This window comes from Camelina sativa, chromosome 14 (genome assembly GCF_030686135.1).
Source record: "Camelina sativa cultivar CO46 ecotype springtype chromosome 14, ASM3068613v1".
Taxonomy (NCBI): domain Eukaryota; kingdom Viridiplantae; phylum Streptophyta; class Magnoliopsida; order Brassicales; family Brassicaceae; genus Camelina; species Camelina sativa.
Genome location: NC_141893.1, coordinates 4,504,238 through 4,520,672, shown reverse-complemented (window position 1 = coordinate 4,520,672; position 16,435 = coordinate 4,504,238). Strand labels below are relative to the sequence as shown.

The 16,435-nt window shown below is 33.3% G+C and overlaps 2 protein-coding genes and 1 long non-coding RNA gene across 5 annotated transcripts; all 3 read left to right on the top strand.

Annotated features, from left to right (window-relative positions):
• Positions 1–6,169: 6,169 nt before the first annotated feature.
• On the top strand, positions 6,170–9,654 carry LOC104739741 (serine carboxypeptidase-like 31). The gene is made up of 10 exons (XM_010460184.3): positions 6,170–6,677; positions 7,084–7,191; positions 7,306–7,401; positions 7,577–7,669; positions 7,848–7,936; positions 8,116–8,412; positions 8,515–8,648; positions 8,749–8,844; positions 9,064–9,169; positions 9,259–9,654. Exons 1-10 carry the CDS (start codon positions 6,377–6,379, stop codon positions 9,403–9,405), a joined length of 1,467 nt encoding a protein of 488 aa, XP_010458486.1. The 5' UTR covers positions 6,170–6,376; the 3' UTR covers positions 9,406–9,654.
• A 925-nt stretch (positions 9,655–10,579) lies between these two features.
• Positions 10,580–11,815, top strand: LOC104739740 (uncharacterized). Of its 2 annotated transcripts, none has more exons than XR_760060.3 (4): positions 10,580–10,829; positions 10,905–11,075; positions 11,297–11,353; positions 11,517–11,815. It is a non-coding gene; the product is annotated as an uncharacterized LOC104739740 (long non-coding RNA). The 2 variants fall into 2 exon arrangements; XR_015579240.1 differs by having other exon boundaries at positions 10,589–10,707; positions 10,911–11,075.
• A 762-nt stretch (positions 11,816–12,577) lies between these two features.
• On the top strand, positions 12,578–16,308 carry LOC104739738 (uncharacterized protein At4g04980-like). Of its 2 annotated transcripts, none has more exons than XM_087484074.1 (9): positions 12,578–12,857; positions 12,945–13,271; positions 13,624–13,719; positions 13,842–13,965; positions 14,057–15,068; positions 15,154–15,319; positions 15,407–15,571; positions 15,676–15,828; positions 15,934–16,308. In XM_087484074.1, the coding sequence occupies exons 1-9, from the start codon at positions 12,831–12,833 to the stop codon at positions 16,150–16,152; spliced, it is 2,289 nt and encodes a 762-aa protein (XP_087340200.1). In that variant the 5' UTR covers positions 12,578–12,830; the 3' UTR covers positions 16,153–16,308. The 2 variants fall into 2 exon arrangements, with proteins under 2 accessions (XP_087340200.1, XP_087340201.1); XM_087484075.1 differs by having other exon boundaries at positions 12,734–12,857; positions 13,624–13,710.
• Positions 16,309–16,435: the final 127 nt, after the last annotated feature.

Below are 16,435 nucleotides of genomic sequence, written 5' to 3'. Positions count from 1 at the left end.
AATATATATATATATATATATATATATTGATCATAGGTTGATAAAATAATAGTTAGGGTTGATAGATATTTTTTAAAGCTTCAATTTTTTATGTATTTTCTTGTCAACTATATATTTGCAAACGAACAAAGTGCTTAATTTACAACAAAAGAAAAAAAAAAGATTCCATAACCTATAAAAAAAATCTCGTGTTTGTTTGTGGGAGCTAGAGTGGATATAGTCAAAAAAGCTTTCAAATGAAACTTATGTTTATGCGCACTTTCAATCTTTGGATGGATAAGAATAACTGGTAAAAAGTAAGATTTCTTGTAATACTTTGACCATCCCTAGTGAAGTTGGAATTCATCTAATCCATGTCTCGTCCAATGGTGTTGTCACATGACAACTCATCTGATCGCGCAAAGTTATCTCTCAATACGTGTTTTGTAAATATCTTTGTTTGTTGACCCCAAAAAAAACACTCTGTTTCTCTGCATGCATGGAGTGCATGACTCACGCATTAGCGTATAGAAACTTAACACTTCACGAGTTTCGATTGGATATGTGGACAGCCGAGTCTGAATGTGACAGTTGGTATTGTTCTAAGGTAATTCGGCGTGTACTAATAAACTAAACCTAATAGAAATGTCTAAAACGTTTTTCTAAAACCAGGTAAAATTTACTCCAAAAATAGTTTTCTTTTTTTTGTCTAAACAGTTTATCGCTCAACTTTTTTCGAGCACTCGACTCTGATAAACATAAAATGACAAATGTGATGAGTAAGAGAATACGAATATATAGAACCTAAGAATTTCAATATATATGGACGAATAATGTAATGCAGTAAATCCGGGTTATGTCATAGAAATGGCTAAGGAATGTAGCATATAGAACCTAAGAATTTCTAGTTGGGTCCAATCGATGGGAATTAAAAACTCTTAGGGCATGTCTCTAGTAGACTAGCAGTATGTTGTTTAGATTCCATATGCTCTTATAATCCTTCAAGTACTCATTGTAAAAGGTGGAACCTATACCTTCTATCTATAATAGTGACGATCAAACATTTCATCTTCTCCCTTTTAGTGCGCATTATTATACAACATTAGCATTAATTATCTCATGTCGTCTCTGCTTATGTTCCGTTGTCAATAGATAATCTTTGTTTTTTGCTCTTTCAATAAAAGGAATCTACCGACAAACTTGTGACTAGTTTATGTTCTTTATCTTAATGTCTATACCAGTAAAACTCCATAGAAACCAATCTGATTTTTTTCTTTCTGATAACATGAATCAAGAAAAGAATACATATTTAGAGATTAAAAAAAAAAAAAAAATTGTAGTATAGTACTTTCAAAAGTCAATTAAAACATATCGTAATTCCAAAGATCTGTACATCCCACCTAACAAAATTATTTTTTCCAAAGCATTCTCAACCAATTCTCCACGAAGTAACCCTGATAAGAATCAACATATCTTATTTAGGCGAAGCTAGCCTAGTGATTTACAAAACCAAAACTATCTCTGAAGGTAGTTAACAACGAGTCTTATAAGTCATCAACTAGTAGGAGATTGGTTATGGGATCTCTAATTAGATGGTGAAAGATTGACTCCTTAATCGTTTTCTTGATTTTCATTATCAAATGATCCATCAGTAGTATCTCAACGCGTGTCCTATTGCAGATTGTCATTATCCTAAATAATTAAAGAATACATTGACAGATTCATAATTTGTCTAGAAACATATCCCTCAAATCTTTTGGCCAATTAGGTTATTACAATTGCACATTTAAATGATATTCGTAGTTAAGTGGGTATCCATAGTTCTGAGAATCATATAAGTGGACATCCATTGGCCAATATGAACGTATGGACTCTGGTTTTACAGTTAAGGGGTCCCCATATGAACACAAACATTTTTAAATCTTCTATTTGAGTTAAGAGATATAAAATATAAATTAATTACCTAAAATTTGAAATGGCAATACAACTATTAGAAGGTGATTAGATAAATCATTAGCTTCCTATTATATAGTACAAAAATATAACCTATCGGCTAGTGGCCATTCACCAATTCAACGGATCCAAGTAGGAAAGATTAATAGAGTATTTATAATTGGAGATTACGAATCCATTTATTTATATTATTAATTTAGTCATTCCATAACAAAATAATATTTGGATTATTCACACAAATATATATATATGTATATAAGTTTTGCAATAAATTTATGAGTTATGTACTTTGTTAGAACTCAGACATTAATAAGGTGGTGTTTTCAACTTGATATTTTAAGAGGGAGGTATTCAACTGATATTTTAAAAGATTCTAAAGTATTCTTAAAATCACTTGTTATTCAATTGTTGATTTTAAAAGATTTTTTAAAATCCTATGTTATTCAACTTGGATTTATGTAAAATCATTTAAAATAATCTAAAATCTCTTGTTATTCAATCAGTTATTTATAAAACTTACTTGAAATCTACTGTTATTCAAAATATCACAACTTTAAAAAAATTGAGATTTTGAATGATTCTAAAAGACTTCTTTTTTGTTTTCTAGTTAAAAAATACCATCTCAAAATCATACCTTTTGAGATAGAATTTTAAAGGATTTGATAAAAAATAAAAAAAAATCTACGACACAAGACACTTGAGAGCTTTTATTTCGAAATTGGTTCCCAAACAAGGTTCTCGTTTCCTTTTAGTTCAGAATCAATTGTAACAGTCGACGAGCTAACTCCACCAACAGCTTGGTCAAAGTAGAGAATCAGTGGAACAGAACCCGTCTCAGAACAAAAAGTAGTGACGTTAGAAGGAGAGCCATTCAAGCACCCAACTCCAAATAGAATTACACTGGAACCAGGTGAAGGCCAAGAGGAAGTGAGAAGAGGAGACACAGATGGTAAAACCAACCACTTTGGTCATCTGGGTCCGTAAAAATAGCTTGATGTACAATTTCATACTCATCAGGAATCTTTTTCTCTGGCATAAATCCATCAGCCATGTTCCATCAGAGGTAACTTTGGTTCGAGGCATGTGACTATCAATCTAACGCTTCGGTTTCTTAAAAAACCAAAAATATTTTTGAACATGTAAATAGAGTTCCCATATAATTGAGATGTAAAATATGTTAAAATCACCCAAAGTTTAACCATCAAATCTCATAGAATCACATTTCATTTCCTTTTTTAAAAATATAAAAACTCTAAACACAACCAAATCTCCTTAAAACTCACATAAATCTTCCAAAGTCCTAAAATGTTAAAATCCTACCAAATCCTTTAAAATTTAAGTTGAATACCCCCCTCTAAGTGATTTGTGTAAAATTTACAAATTCTATGTTATTCAATCATTGATTTAAAAAAGTCTCATTAAATCTATTGTTATTGAACTAATGATTTAAAAATCTACCTTAAAATCTACTGTTATTGAAAACAATTATTTGTGGATTTAGATTTTAATAATTTTAAGGGATTCTGGAAGATTTGTAAGGATTTCTTTACTTTAATATATATATATATATATGAATCCAAATCTCATTGTTTTAGTTAGGATTTGAAAGAATTTTACAATAAATCATATTAACTTGATTTGAGATTTTATGGGTTTTTATATGATTTTGGTGATTTTAGGGAAGTTAATATAATTTATTGTAAAAAAATTTCAAATCCTACCTAAAACAATGAGATTTGGATTCATGTATTTTTAACTAAAAAAATCATCACAAATCTTCTAGACTCTCTTAAAATTATTAAAATCTAAATCCACAAACTATTTTAAATAACAGTGGATTTTAAGGTAGATTTTTAAATCATTAGTTAAATAACAATAGATTTTATAAGATTTTTTAAAATTCTTGATTGAATAACATAGAATTTGTAAATTTTACACAAATCACTTAAAAGATCAAATTGAATACACCCTCTTAGAATATTAGATTGAATACATCCCCTGAACAAAAGTGGCTCAGTAAGATTTTAATTAGCCAACGAACTGCATGGATAAATTTTGAAATCTTCATATATTTCTATGTGCACTATTGTGTTATAAAAATATGAGAATAGTATACTTTATTATCTACTAAAAATTAAGTCAACATATAAAATGAACCATGTCTTATTTTCATATATTATTAATTATTCAAGAATTTTTTATATATATATATTAACCATTTTTAGATAATGAAGCCCCAAAATTAAATCTCTCTTAGCTTTCAAATGCTCTATATTCGCATATGCAAGCTGAAAGTTATTCATGAATAATTTCTTGATATAGATATAAATAAACTAATGTTCAATGAGCATGTAATTTCTTACACTCTCATTCTTATATTAAGACTTTTTTTATATATATACATATAGACATTACCTTCCCAACAAAAAGACAAAAAAAAAAGAAAAAAAAATGTGTAGTCATTACGAAACGTAACATATATAATCGGGACATGATTTCCCTCTCATTTCTCATCAAAGAAAGTTGGATTCCATGTCATAACCATTCAACAAAACACTTTTGTTTTGCTTATTAGTTTTTCTCTAATCTTCGATCTGAACATGTATTATATAAACTATATATTGCTGAGACGTACAGCTGTCGATTTTAACTCTGCAATAATTAAGGAAAAAGCTAGTAGTATGCATACTTACGATTATCAAGCTAATTAGTGAACTATATAACGGTCAAGTGTATAACTCAGTTAATAGTTCAAGTTAGTTTTGACCAATACGATCAATTATAAAATTATCTAATCTATTCCATGTGTAGTGGTATAGTGGATTGTGTGCTAAAAAGTTCTTAGAGACTCCATGGTTCAATTCCTCTCGTTAACTATTATAGTGGTGGACAAAAAGGTCCAATATTTGATTTATTTTCTAGATGATTTAGATCTCTTCACCATTTAATTAATTAAGCTATATCCTATCTTTAAACGATTTGTACATCGAATTGAATTCAAGAATCCCAACGCATAAGGTTCGCCACAAAACTACATCATTCGACTTTGCTAATGATGAGGTTCCCATGAATTTATTTAACTCCTTTTTTTACATATATTCATAGAAAAATATCTACACAATTAAAATTAAAATTAAAGGGAACCATCAATTTGGAATATATACTCCATTTGCCTTTCTCTCAACACTCATCAGTCAGTCCTTGCTCGAAGATGTTGCAACGTGACATGTCTCTCTTTTTTTTTTAGGAATATCCGCATCATATATAACCTACGAGTCTATGACGTTAGCGATAGTTGTGAGAATTATTCGTCAGTTTCATGAATTTTGATAATGATATACTGGTTGATCTTGTAATCTTTATTCATATTGATGCAACATACTATTACTAAGTAATTTTTTTTCTTTCATATACAGTATCATATTGTAACTTGTAACAGTCTAGACATAATTTTAGTGCAGCAAAGCTGACTCGATTCAAACCCACACAGCGCTACTAAGTACATACATATCTGACTTCCATTTTAGTGGGCGATACATTATTAAAGACACCATGTGCTTAACAAGTATTACGAGTGAGCTTTTACATAAATCAGTCGAAATATTGAATCTATATAATCCAATGTTTTTTAAACATACAATTAGCAGCTGGATAATCTTTAATTTGTAGATCCACAATATTTATCGTTCGTTAATGCTATAACAAATTCTGGTTTGGTGATACAAAACAACATATTTTTAACCGATTAATTGATCAGTTGATAAAATTTGATATAATATAAATGAGTTTCGAACAAAAAGATTTTGATCAGAAGAGTGAGTCACATTCGGATTCAATATGCCAAAAAAATAAATAAAAAGTAACCACTTTAAAATTAGTTGGTAGACATACACTCCTAAATTGGTTTGGTATTGCAAAATCTACAGATACTCTACATTGACTTCTGAATCATACGTATTAAACCTTGATTAATGTATATGTGCATTATCTATTCCAGTTTTCCTATTTATATATTTCCTCACTAGTTAAGCAGAGCTTATGCTATTGTGGGGGTCTCTTAATCCGCCAAAATTCTTATTAGGTTAATAGGATAATAAATTAAATTTATATTACTTTTGGCCATGACGTGGTTCAAACCCATCGAAAAGAAAGTGCTTCATCCACTCTATATTAGTCAAGTATACGAATTCTCTCGAATTTGTCCCTATAAATCTTAGTTTTTAAGATGGAATTATTCGACCAACTGAACAAAAATTAAAGCCACCAATCGCCACATAGGAGTATTCTTCCATATCCACTTAAATAACTTTTAATTATTATTATTTTTTAACAAAGGCAAACAAAAATCTCATGATCTTAGCTTATAAATAGACACCCAAGTCTTAGATCTTTCTTCTCATCTCACTACAATTCTTGATATTATTTTTCACAACTTATACCTCAAATGGAGTATCACACCAAGAACATATCTAGTATATTAACTTTTTTGTGTCTTACGGCCCTTTTAATGTTAGCACCGGTGGTTTTCTGCACTAGAAAACACCGGTTTGATAGCCCTAAAAGGAGCTTGTTGGCCAACGAGCAAGACTTAGTGACAGATTTGCCTGGACAGCCTGATGTGAGTTTCAGACATTATGCCGGTTATGTCCCTGTCGATGAATCCAACGGACGAGCTATGTTTTACTGGTTCTTTGAGGCCATGGATCTCCCCAAAGAGAAACCTCTAGTCCTCTGGCTTAATGGAGGTAACTCAATCTTTTGATTTATATGCATGCATCAGCAACTATTTTATATATATTATATATGTTCTCCCTCATTTCATTCTAATTGATAACATGTGATTCTATACATTTCTTTATCAGTTACATATTTATGTTTATCCGTTTTGCTGTTTCTTCATACCAACATCAAATATAACTTTTTCAAAAAAAAAACATCAAATATAAAGGAAGTTAATTAGCTATAGTTTTGTCACTCTGTCGTTCACTGTTCCGCAAATTTATTTTCACGACAATTTTTTTTTCCTTCCAATGTTTAAACTAATCAAAGCTCTTACAATACAACCTAGTGCGAATTTTTTATAGTTTTGATGTTGTCTCATGAAAGAACACATTTAGAATATAATGATATATCATATATGTATATATATAGGTCCAGGTTGTTCTTCTGTGGGATATGGGGCAACACAAGAAATTGGTCCTTTTCTCGTGGACACCAACGGAAACGGACTTAACTTTAATCCATACGCATGGAATAAAGGTAATCTTTTTGTTTTTGTTTTGGTTTTTATATAATTTTCTTAGCATCACAAAATTTATATGTAAAAATGAAAATGACATTAAATGATGTAAAAAGGTTGATTTGCTGATGCAGAGGCCAACATGCTGTTTTTAGAATCTCCCGTCGGTGTTGGCTTTTCGTATTCAAACACAAGTAGCGATTATCAAAAACTTGGAGATGACTTTACAGGTAGGTCCATTATTATTTTTTCCTATCTTTTTACAAGTCCATTATTTACATATATATTATCTGTAGTCTTTGTCCTTAATTAGACGACGAGCTAGGAATATATATATAAAATATAGTACGTATGTACGTCACAACATAAACTATATGCTTTATTCTCTTTTCTAATTTCTATCAGCAAGAGACGCATACACTTTTCTTTGCAACTGGTTCGAGAAATTCCCAGAACACAAAGAAAGTACCTTCTATATCGCGGGTGAAAGTTATGCAGGTAACTCATATTAAATATTTTGTATCATTTAGTATTAATTTGTCTATATAATGAGATATTGCATGCCCTTTTTCTTTTTTTTCCTTCTTTCTAGTAACGTATTTTCATCGCGAATTATTATTATTACTAGGACTCAGACCCACGCGATGTCGCATAATATTAATTATTTTGTGTGCAGGAAAGTACGTACCCGAGCTAGCAGAAGTTGTGTACGATAACAATAACAAGAAGAATGGTTCATCGCTTATCAATCTTAAGGGTATTTTGGTACGTCTAAATCTACGTGATCTTTAACCAAAAAATATCAAACAAAATGAACCAAGATTGTAGTTTAATATTATCATGCTTTTACTATAAACTTTGCTTGATTGTTGCAAGTCTTGTGATTAGTATAAAATTGGGCTTAGACGACCTAGTGCACCTTTTTTTTTTTTTTTGCTATCTAGTTGGGGAATCCGGAGACATCAGATGCAGAAGATTGGAGAGGTTGGGTGGATTACGCATGGAGCCACGCAGTGATATCGGACGAGACGCATAGGATCATAACCAGGACATGCAATTTCAGCAGCGACAATACTTGGAGCAACGATGAGTGCAATGAGGCCGTAGCGGAAGTTCTCAAGCAGTACCACGAGATAGATATCTATAGCATCTATACCTCAGTTTGCATTGGAGATTCAGCACGATCTTCTTACTTTGATTCAGCGCTATTCAAAACGAATTCCCGCATTAGCTCTAAGAGGGTACGTGTGTGTGTAACATGTGATCCTTGAAATATATTAGAAAGCTATATGAAGTCTTTTTGAAACTTAGTATAAATGTTTTTTTTTGTTCGCATGCCGTAGATGCCACCGAGGCTCATGGGTGGATATGATCCGTGCTTAGATGATTACGCGAGAGTATTTTACAACAGAGCAGATGTTCAGAAGTCTCTTCATGCGAGTGATGGAGTTAATCTCAAGAACTGGAGCATTTGCAAGTACTCTTCCCATGATTCTTATGTCTTATATATATAGTTTCTTTTTGTATATATATGAAGGAACTTGTCTGAATATTATTTTGGTTTTCTGAGATTTCAGCATGGAGATCTTTAATAATTGGACTGGTTCAAAACCATCGGTTTTGCCTATTTACGAGAAACTTATCGCCGGAGGATTAAGAATATGGGTTTACAGGTAAAGTTCACTTAAAACCATTGAAACTAAATAAAAACAGAGGAGTAGAGTGCACACTACGGCTGTATCCTACGCCAATAACCACTATACAGTATACACTATAGCTTCTTCTACTTTGGTTGGTTATAATTTAGTAACACTTTGCAAGAAAGCTAAGTTTTCTTATCCTCCAATTTTTTTAAGCCGTTGGTTTTTGGTTTCCTTTTGTGATGGGCTCAGTGGTGACACTGACGGAAGAGTTCCTGTACTTGCCACTCGGTATAGTTTAAGCGCACTCGAATTACCCATCAAGACAGCTTGGAGGCCATGGTACCATGAGAAACAGGTATCCTTGGATCTACGTAACTTGTTATGTAAATTCTTAACTTGAGTGTATGATTAGACCGGTTGAGTTTTTTAATGATGTTACAACAGGTAAGTGGGTGGCTTCAAGAATACGAAGGTCTAACGTTCGCTACGTTCAGAGGAGCTGGACATGCGGTGCCTTGCTTCAAACCAAGCAGCTCTCTCGCCTTTTTCTCGGCGTTTCTCAGCGGAGTTCCTCCTCCACCGTCGCGGTAGAGAAGCAAGTCAACCATTAATAAGATGATTTAGTAATCTAATTTTGAGTATTTTTCAAAGATTTTGGGTTTCGTTTCGTTAACTTGTCAGACACGGGATAGGAAGAGAAAAGGGATTGTAAGAGAGGAGTTTGTATGTGAGTTATATGTTACATTCTATGTGATGATCATAATTCATAATGATCAAAAAAAAAAAAACTTTCACACTTAAAATTATGTTTAAATGAAAAATAAATAGTTTTTGGTGCAATATCAATATATTGAAATCCAAACAGGTAGCTCCAAACACTTCTTTTTTTTTTTTGCACCAAAAAGTAGTAACTAGAACATCGAATATATAAAAGTAGCTTATTTCGAACTTCAGAATTTTAAGTCTTTAACTCTATTGCAAAAGATCTATTTCTTGGAATGCCCTTTTTTAATTAGGAAGGTACCAAATGGAATATGCGAAATTTCGCTTACAAGAACATACGGTCGGAGAAAAAAGTGTATCATGGATAATTTTTGGCGGTTTTGCCATCTCAAAGAGAATATAGCAGTCTAGCAAGTTTGGCTCACATTTGTTTTGGATTTTTTTGCTAATCCTCCATTTTTCATATATATAAAAATCATTGATAACCGTAGATTTTTTTCTTAAACTTAAAATCATTAGGATCGTTTCCCCCGTTGGTCAAACAAAAGCCATGAATATGATACATGATGTATCTCTCCTATGGGTAAGAATAGAGCATGATACAGCTATGATCAAAATATTCCATTTCTTATAAAATGTTTTCATCCTTACACCATACTTACTCTGTATTAAGTATTAACATTTCTTTGATATCTTTTACCCATTCAGCCACCAAATTAAATATTTTACATTCAGTATTAAAAAGTACATATATTATAATTTTTAGTCATCTTTTTTCTTTTTGTCATCTTTCCGAGTATTGATTAGGAATTTGTTACATTTGAGAAAAAAAATAAAAGATAAGGAACGTCTTGGTACATTGTGAAAGAAAAAAGCATTACACTTTGTTTTTTGGTTATCATCCTTTATCCTATAATTCACAATTCACCTGGCCAATCAAATTCAGCCACGTCAGTTTATATTTTTTTCCATTTTGAAAAAAACAAAAATTAATAATACACGATCGTGTGAAAATAAATATTTTCTGCAAAAAAAAAGCATCATGTTTTACAAGGAAACGCATAACCTCCTTTTTGTTCATCTGCAACGTTTGCTCGACAAACATAACTGCTTACATGTTACAAAAAAATCTATCCCTAATTCTACTCCACTAACAGCTCCACGTTCAAGGTGGTTTACAACCGATCCATCTTCTATATAAATCCAATTTGCCTTGATTCTCTCTTCAATTTTCTCTGTATTTACCTCCTCTTCATTGTTTGTTTTCTTCTGGTTTTGCAATTCTCACGCTGGTAGATACCTTTTCTTTTGTTCATATGCATACCTTTTCTCTTGAATTCATATTAATTCTGGTTATTTTTTTTTAGTTTCAGGTTGAAGATGCCTCTGAATTTTACTCCTCTCAAATCTAAATTCTTTGAAAAAAGAATGGAAGATCAGACTTCTAATAGCCCGAACATATTGTCTTTGGGGATTTCCAAAAAAGGATAAACCAGAAGAATTTTCAAGAATGTAATCTTCTCCTTGTGGATGAAAAGGTATGTTCAAGTTCACTTATGCATTTTTTGACTATCTAATATTTACTATGTTCAACTTTTTAGTTTTTAAGCCAATGAAACAAGAAAACATATTTAATCCATGGTTTTACCATGTCATTACAAACGATCACGTCACGTTTTGCTGTGTTCTTCTAACTTAATCATGTACTAATTTTATAACAACTCCATATGACAAGTTATTTTGTTTGATTTTGGAACAGGGAAGTAGGTTACAATCCAAAACTTAACAGTGCTCTCTCTCTCGACGCAGTTATCTGGTAATCAACATCTTTTTGTTTGTGATATGATATGATCTATGATTATTCTGTGTCTTTCTCTTCATTCAAATCTCTGTTTCTATCAAACTCTGTTGCTGAATTTGATCTATTGGCAATCATATATAAATGTTAATTTTTATATATTGTGATCTGGTTTATGTAGAGCTATTTTCTGGTTGGAGATTATGTTGTTTCCCACGGCGACGAGTTGGGGTAATGTTTTCACGCTTTTTGGCCTTTTTCGTCAAATCAGTAGCTTTTGCCTCGGTGAGTGAGGTTCTTATAGTACGCTTCATTTCTTAGAGTACAAAAAACTGGTTGCCTGAGTTTTTCATTCTTAAATGATGTAAAGCATCTTTGTGTCTATATATGTCACCACTCTCTTATAAGTTACATGATTATTTTGTTTGCAAATCTAATGTAAATTCATATCCACATTCTCCTTCTAAGTTTTCATTGCAATTTTCTTACCATTCTTTTTCTCTTCAAACAGACAAGTGATAAAATATAAAAAAATAACCCTTGTGGTTGGCGACGATGTAAGTTTTTTACTTGCATGATTGCATCTCTTTTGGCATTTTAGCCAAAGCTCTTTCTAAGACTTGCGATCAAACCCGACCAGTAATCAAAAAGCTAGGGATTGTTACTTTTTAACAATCTTTCTCAATATTTATTAATGATTCCATATGTTTTTAGAATTTTCTTAAGATTGTGTTTACAAACTAAAAACCAAACAAACTATTACTATATTTCTCCGTTGGTTGTGCTTTAACTGAATCGTTCGATTCTGTTTTTGTTATTTAACATTCGTGAGTTCATCCGATTAGATGAAACTAAACGCATTATACGTTATATGATTAACTACATCTTGATTTTCGTTTTATTCATATATCAACAAGTGATCGATATCTATAAATCTTATTATAGTTTTGTCTCGTACGGAGTACGGGCTTAATACTAGTACTTTTATAATTTCGAGTCAAACAAAATAATTAATACTACCTATTTCTAAACATAGTAGAAAATAAGAAGATTTACAGAAAGTATTTAGCTTCCGCCATATGTTTGTCCAAGGTTCATGATCTTACTGCCGTAGGAACTTAGTCAAAGGAAATCATAAATTTCAGTCTAAAAAAGAAAACAAATCATAGAAATTGGGATTCTTATTATCTTTTAAGAGTTCCTCTTTTTACCTATATTACTTACTAAATTCCTCAATTTTTAGGATCCCTTCAGAAGCCAAAACTTCAACTTCCATTTCGGGAAAAAAAATATTAAGAAAATCTATCCATAGATACCACGTGGCGCGATTCGATAAGTGATAAGATTCACTATGTGTCTGTGGAGCGTTAGCGTTAAATAAACACACTTAGCTTCACACTTTTTATCACAACACTAAAATTAAGTCTATGTAATTATTACAAGCAAAGTATACTACCAACAAAACACTTCCAGTCTTCTCTCGTTTTCTCCGCTGATGAGTGTGAAAACCTGTAAAGTTGAGGTAACGCAATTTCTCGAAGCTTATTTTTTGATATCTCTCTATTGGTTTCTTATTTATATATGCTATTTGTTATCAACTTTGTTACAGCCTGTTAAAAGGCAAACATCACTAATTAGAAGTAGCAAGACCGAACAGCAGGATGTTAAACCTTGTTTGGTTTCTTCATCATCGCCATCGACCAAGTCTCCTAGACCTCCGTTCGTGAGCCAAAAAACTTCAAGACGTGTTGCTTCGTCGGCGGAAGAAATCAAGAATCATGCTCATAGAGAAGCGACAAAGGTATCGAGTTCGAGCTGCGGATCAAACAAATGGACAGGCACTTTCATTCTCATGGTCGAGCTTCGAAAAAAGATAATCACATTTAGAACAATCATTGATCTCCCTCCTCTTACCGGTTATCTCTCTATAATCAATGTACGTTTGCCCCTTCCGTACGTTTTTTTTAACCTATTTCAGATAATCGTATCTTTGACCTAATTTCACAGACTAATCACCATGAGAATCTAGCTCTTATATATATATATATTTTTTCCGAGGTGATCAAAATGTAAATTTTCCATTAACAAAAATGAAAATAGCTAGCTATATCTCGTCTCGTATCAATTACAAGAGAAAAAAAAAAGTTATCCCAAGTTCATATATAAGCAGTGGTCAAATAGGCAAATCAAGTGAAAATCGATTCCTCGGTGAAAACTCTACTTGATTTGTTTAATATGAATGATTTAATTGATTTGTTGTTGTTTGTTTTTCTGGCGGCTATTGCTAGATGGTGATGCGTACGATGAACGATATCCATAGGCTTTGTCCTCAGATCGTTACGAGCTCGCAAATCCTGGATATGAGACGTGCAGAGGTCGATAAGGTTTTATCTCATACAATAATAACGAAATTGTCTCTGAGACTGATTGAAGTTAAGCTCTGACCACAATTGTGATTTTTTTTTTTTTTTTTTTTTTTTTTTTTTTTTTTGTATTTTGCAAACAGTTGCTTGACAATTTTTACAACGCTTTGAAATCAATTGGAGATTCATGCATGGACGACCACGAGTGGATCGTCAAATCCAAGTATAGGAACAGTAGCATTAGGAAGAATATGTCCGATCGACTTGGTAAAAATATTATTTCAAACTCCTATGATTAATGTTCACTCTTGCTCATCATATATAAAAGTTGTTTGTAACACAATCTCTTTGGTTACAGTGGAAAAGGTGATAGCTGCATTAGATGGACTGATTATGGGGATGAACGAGAGGCTAGAGAACAGCAATGACGAAATGAAGGAAAAGGCTAGTCCGCGGAGTAAAACATCTAGCGGCGCCAGAACAGAGTCATTGGTAAAGCAACCGACCACGCCAAGAAAGGTGTTGAGTCCATCTAGTAAAGTTAAAGACTTTGCAATCTCTGTGTCAAATCTTCCTAGAAATGTGACAATGCAAGCGCTTGTAAAGCTGAGTCCTATTGATGTAAAGCGTCTCGCTATCCAACATCTTTGCCAGCAGAAAGAAGCTCAGAGTAAGAATGGTGAGAGTGATGATGAGAGATTTAAAGAGAACAAGAATGAAACAGAGAAGACTGAGAAGATGGAGCAAGCCAAAGAAGCTATTCTTGAGGAAAAAGATAGTGTGAAGAATCAGATTGATGATAAAAATTGTTCAAAAGTTTCAGGAAAATCTAAAAATTTTCCGACATCTTTGGCTCTGCCTCCTTCTCCACCTTTACCACCACCTCCAATGGCTGCCGGAAAAGGTTTGACTGTTCCGTCTCTTCCACCTCCAGGGACCGCACCACCGCTACTTCCAATGGCAGCGGGAAAAGGAGTGGCTGCTCCACCTCTTCCACCTCCAGGGGCTGCACCACCGCTACTTCCAATGGCAGCGGGAAAAGGAGTGGCTGTTCCGTCTCTTCCACCTCCAAGGAATGCAGCACTACCGTCAGCACCGCCACTTCCAATGGCTGCCGGAGAAGGACCTGGTGCTCCACCACCACCTCCACCAGGCGCAAGAGGAGTCTTGGAAGCCAAGAAACCAACTAGTAAACTGAAGAGATCAACCCAATTGGGGACTCTCTTTAGATTCCTTAAGGCGAAACTAGAAGGGAAGAATCCTGAAGTAAGATCTCGTGTCGCTCCAGCAGTAAATAAAGGCGAGACTGGAAGTGCTTTAGCCAGTGGAAAGCAAGGAATGGCTGATGCTCTTGTTGAGATAACAAAGAAGTAATTCGCATCTCACTTCATCTATAACCAACAAAACTAAACTAGGCAAAAACTCATACTTGATTTATGTTTTATGGCTACACAGGTCTCCTTATTTTCAGAAGATAGAAGAGGATGTTCGAGTATATATGAATTCAATCAAGGAGCTTAAGACAGAGATTACCAAGTTCCAGAATAAGGACATTACTGAGCTTCAGAAGTTACACCATCGTGTTGAATCGGTTCTTGACAAACTAGAAGATGAAACACAGGTAAACTGTGAAGACAACATAAGTGATCCATGTCTTCATCATATATGTTCTGATTTTGTGATCACAAGAACGTTTGAACTTATATAGGTTCTAGCAAGATGTGAAGGGTTTCCGCATAGTAAACTCGAAGCAATAAGAATGGCTGTTGCATTGTACTCGAAGATGCAGGGTATAATCAAAGAGCTAAAGAACTGGAAGATGGAGTCCCCGGCTGACCAACTTCTCGACAAGACTGAAGGTTACTTTGCAAAGGCAAGTCATAGGAAAAGTGATTTTGCTATAGTTTCTTCGCCTTTCTTTTTGGTTCTTTCCTTTTCCAGGTAGCTGAACTGATCTGAATAGAATGATTGAAACAGATCAGAAAAGAGATTGAAACTCTAGACCGAATCAAAGCAGAAGAGGAAAAGAAGTTCAAGGCCAGTAACATCCATTTCGACTTCAATATCCTTGTTCAGATTAAGGAATTAATGGTTGATATCTCTTCTGGCTGCATGGAACTGGCATTGAAGGTAAGACTAACCAATGAGATCAAAACCTTAATACTTGCAACACACTTTCTGATCACTTTTTTTGATACCCATTTAACCGAAAGCCTCTCGGTTCAAATCTCACAGGAAAAGAGAGAGGCAAAGATTGCATCGCAAACTACTGCAGAATCACGATGGGCAAAGCCGAATACGAAGAATAAGACTTCAAAATGGGCTAAAACACTTTGGAGGGCATTTCAGTTTGCGTTCAGAGTATACACATTTGCTGGTGGGCACGACGATCGTGCTGATAAGCTTACAAAAGAGTTGGGTAAGGAGATCGAACAAATTCTTGGAAACCAATGACTCGTGACTTCGCCCACCCCTCTTTAGTCTTACTATATATCTCAGCCTGAAAAATGGAGTCTTGTTAGAAGACATTTAAAGAGAAATAGTGTTTTGGATAACATTTTGTAATGTAATTTACCAGAAAGCTGTTGTAATCTCATGATTCTTCTCACTGATCCGCAATCGCAAACTGTGGACATGTGGCTGCTGCTTTTGATCAGCCAATAAAGATCAAACTGAGGTAGGAAAGCGACGGTGAGAGAAGATATCATAAACACAGTTTTTATCTCAAATAAGAGAG